The following is a 4,327-nucleotide window of genomic DNA, read 5'->3' on the forward strand; positions in this document are numbered from 1 at the left end:
CAATTTCTTCACCTCTCTTCTCTTCTCTTCTCTTCTCTTCTCTTCTCTTCTCTTCTCTCCTTTTCCTCCTCCTCCTCCTCCTCCTCCTCCTCACCACCAAACTGGCTCTCTACACTACACTACCACTACACCAAAAGAGATGATCTAAAATCAGTACACTTAATTGAACAGAAAGCAGGAATAGAAACCATGGCCAGGATTAAAAGAATATTAAAAAAAGGATTCAATAAAGTTTTTTCAGAAAGAATATTACGGGAGAAAACCTCAGTAAGAAGGAAGAGGCAGAACACCCACAGTACAAAAAAGCTTTTGCCCTCCTCTTGCCAAAGAATCCAAGATACCATTGGTGGAGTCCTTCTGTTTGCTGTTGACAAGCCTGTCTCATTCTCCAGGAACGCCTCTGCGGCTGACTTTGCAAGCCTGTGACGTCAAAGGAAAGGAGGACAAATCCGGACCCGAAAACCTCCTTGTGGAGCCTTGGACGGGGGATGGTAAGCGCCCACTTGGCTTCTAGAGGCAAGTCATCGTCGTCGTGCCAAATCTGCACGTCATGGAATCAGTCCCGGGCAACACCCCCTGGGTTGGTCCAGCTCCAAATTTGTCACATTGAAACTGCTCACGCGGGAGAATCCCAGTGAAATTTACTAGTCTTGTGTTCTGTTTTTGCAGGCTTCCTTACAGAGACTGGGAAGACTCGGGCAAGCGTGATCCTTTCTACGGGGACGGATTCAGCTTTCCAGGTCACACAGATCAGAATAAAGGTAGGGCTGTGCTCATCGAGCAGTAGCTATTTTGAAAGTGCAGTTTGCTTTCTTGTGACAGTCGTGCTTTTATGACACCCCTTCTACAGGACGGTCGGTCATGCCGGAAGAGGGCATCAGATCATGTAGAAACCAAGTCAGTGTAGAGGCAGAAATGGAGCACGCATCCACTGTAGCCTTTAAATAAGATAAAACAATTGTAAAAGTTTCCGACTCGAAGGCTATCTTCCTCCTCCTCCTCCTCCTCCTCCTCCTCCTCCGAGGGTTCAGACAGCTTCTCACACACTCAGTAATCCTGACAACAGCCCTATAGGCTTGGTCAATACGCAGGGCTATTTTGGGGCAGGAACGCACAGGAACGGAGTTCTGGCTGGCTCCCAAGTTGGCCACACCCAGCAGGAACTCATTAGCATAATAGGCCACACCCAACAGCAGAAACTCATTAGGATTGGCTACATTAGGGGTGTGTGGCCTAACATGCAAAGGAGTTCCTGCTACAAAAAAAAGCCCTGGGTTTCGACAACAAACAAGGTAAACAGAATAAGAAGCAAAAGGTGGGTGTGGCTGGATAACCACACTTCTGGCAATGTGGAGGTGCGTCCTAATGCGCTAATGAGCTGTGCCAGCAGGGGTGTGGCCTAATATGCTAATTAGTTTCTGGTGTTGGGTGTGGCCTATTATGCTAATGAGTTCCTGCTAGACTTTTTCTACAAAAAGAGCCCTGGCTCAATAGAATTCCCTTTACCAATTAAGTGGCTGAAAGGAATTTGTTAAAAGGTTCTTACTGAGCTGATGGCAGAGGAAAAATGTGACTCTTAAATTTCTATGACGAAAAATGTGACTCTTAAATTTCTATGACGTTATCATTCATAGTTTTGAAAGCCTTCCTTGAGCTTCAGTTTCATCGGCTGAAAGAAACTCCAAATGAATTTTGCCTGTTTATTTTGTTTATTCTTTTTCTTAATGCGGCAGGCTGGGATTGAGGGTCCCCCCAGCGGCTATCTAGAAGGTCCTGCCAACACTTTGTGTGAGGACCTTTTCATGGCAGACACCGTTTAGCCATGCCTCATGCATTAATGGCAGTTTCAGGGGTATCTCTCCGTGCCTTTGTGATTTCTTCGTGATTTGCACGGCTGCGAAGTGGTGCTTCTTTGAGCCGGTCTGGGGAAGTGAACGGGGCTAGGTGAAGGAGGAGCAGGGGAGCAAGGGCGGATGTAGCAGGAAGAATGGTGGACCTGGTCTGGGGGAGGCCTGAGTTCAAGTCCCTGCCTGAGCCATGAAAACCATTGAGTGACCTATGGCCATTCACTTTCTCTGCCTAACAGAGTTGTTATGAGGGAAACTATGAGAACACCCCATCCATAAATACCATTTTGAGCTCCTTGGAAGAAGGGTAGTGTATAAATGAGATGAATGAATGAGGAATCTTGACCAAAGCGGATCAGGACTCTAGAGCCAGGTGTGGATCAGGCATCTGCGGTGTGCATATGGAGTCCCACAACTCTCCCCAACAATTCAGATGTTATCCTCTGAAAGCACAGACTGCTTGCTCCACCTTGGTCTTCTTGCTCTGCTGCTTGCAAACACCAGATATGTCTTTTTTCCTATTCTCCTATTATTTTGTGCACGGTTATAGCTTTGTCCTCCTCCTAGGTGCGGAGAGGAGCCATCGGGGCCCGGTGTGGGTTAGTGTTTGCTTATAACTGCTCTTCAGAAAAATTTCACGCAGAGGAGCATTTTAAAAGATTTGAAAACTATGACAAGTGGAAGCTAGAGGACTTCCGGCAGTTTTTAAAAATCAGGTAAAAAGAAACACGCATTGTGAATGCTTTGAAAAATCATGTAGAAAGAAAACAGACGTTGTGAATGCTTTGAACTTATGGCCAGTGCTTTGATATGTTTATTAATTAGTTTGGTGTAGTGGTTAAGTGTGCGGACTCTAATCTGGGAGAACCGGGTTTGATTCCCCACTCCTCCACTTGTGCCTGGCTGGATGACCTTGGGCAAGCCGTAGCTCTGATGAGAGCTGTTCTTGAAAAAGAGCAGTTTCTGTCAGAGCTCTCTCAGCCCCCCTACCTCACCGTGTGTCTGTTGTGGGGAGGGGAAGGGGAAGGAGTTTGTAAGCCGCTCTGAGACGCCTTTGGGTAGTGAAGGGTGCGGTATAAATCCAATCTCTTCTTCTTTTATTGTTTTTGAAGTTACAATTAAGGGAAAGGAGTTTGTAAGCCGCTCTGAGACACCTTTGGGTAGTGAAGGGCGGGGTATAAATCCAAACTCTTCTTCTTATTCTTCTATTTATTAAAACATTTATACCCCACCTTTCCTCGTGGTTAAAGGCAGCTTGCCCAAACCTCACTGAGTGGAAAGGTGAACCTGAGTACAATCTGCTGGGAAAGTGGGTCCTTTGTCTTCTGGTTCTTTTCCTAGCCAAGTTCCCATCCAGGTGAGCAGCTGAGTAGAAGTTTTTGCTCGTGTCTGCTAGCATTGGTGAGACAAGATGCTCAAACACAGGAACTTTGCAGGTGTGATGTTGAGGCCGTGACGGGAAGGAGCTGAATTTCTCTGGTCCATGAGCCCCTTTAGTCCTTGGGTCTTTTCCCCCACTCCCCCCAACCAAGGAGCTTCTGGGGTGCTAAAGATTCACACACATAAAAACAGTGTAATGCAAGATGTCTTAAGACGGTTGCAAAATAATATGATCTTCTTCGTGGTCTCTGTGCTTCACACCAATGGGTTTAGTGTGCCTGCGCTGATCCGACCGGCGCTGTAGCAAGCTATGTTTCAAAGGATTTTCGCGCGAGTCCCACTGAGCATGCGCAGGAACCCCAGCGCGCATGCTCAGAGGGGACGGGCGCGGAGATCCCGCCAGTTCTCTCTCTACCGCCGCGTTGAAAGGACCTTCTTGCCTTTCCTCCTGACCGGATAGCTATTACTGCCTTCGGGCCTTTACCTTATTACTTGTTTCTTAGGATCATCCTCTATTTTATTTTCTCTACTTCAGTTTACTTTAAAAAAAAAAAAAAAGGAGAAAAACGAGAACTTTTGTTTTTCTGAGGGGAATCTCCTCAGGCCTTCAGGCCTTCCCCCCCCCCCTTCCCTCTTCACTTTTCCCCGGCATTCATCTCTTCCCACCGTATGGAAAAGAAAAAGAAGAGGAGTCAGAAGTGGGGCTTTTTCAACCGCTGTAAGAAGTGTGGAAGTAAATTGGCCCCTCCAGATGGCCATGAACTTTGTTTGTTCTGCTTAGGCGAGTCACACAGAGCGGATACTTGTAAGCATTGTGCTAAATTTTCTAATCAGACGAAAAAGAACCGTGCCGCACGGTTAAAGGTCGCTTTGTTGGAATCTGCTCTTCACCCGCCGTCTGCTATGGCGGACCAACCTTCTACCTCACGTGCTGCCGTCGATACCGGAGCATCGATACCGACAAGATCGACATTGAAGGTCGCTTCGAAACAGTCATCTAAAGGCAAGTCTGGAAAGGAACATGCCACTAAAAAGGACAAGCAGTCCAAGTCTTCTAAGGAGGGTAAGACCGGGCCCCCTGAGGGCGTTCCTTTGCAGAA

At 47.1% G+C, this 4,327-nt stretch overlaps 1 protein-coding gene across 1 annotated transcript in view; it reads left to right on the forward strand.

Annotated features, from left to right (window-relative positions):
• ZZEF1 (zinc finger, ZZ-type with EF-hand domain 1) overlaps positions 1-4,327 on the forward strand; it is a gene marked incomplete at its 5' end in the record, with an annotated part of 113,749 nt that overhangs the window by 31,640 nt on the left and 77,782 nt on the right. Inside the window, 3 exons of the mRNA XM_015423192.1 lie at positions 393-491; positions 670-761; positions 2,415-2,563. Coding sequence (XP_015278678.1) covers positions 393-491; positions 670-761; positions 2,415-2,563 — 340 coding nt within the window. The remainder of the gene's footprint in view (positions 1-392; positions 492-669; positions 762-2,414; positions 2,564-4,327) is intronic.

Source organism: Gekko japonicus, unplaced genomic scaffold (assembly GCF_001447785.1).
Source record: "Gekko japonicus isolate JY-2015 unplaced genomic scaffold, Gekko_japonicus_V1.1 scaffold791, whole genome shotgun sequence".
NCBI lineage: Eukaryota > Metazoa > Chordata > Lepidosauria > Squamata > Gekkonidae > Gekko > Gekko japonicus.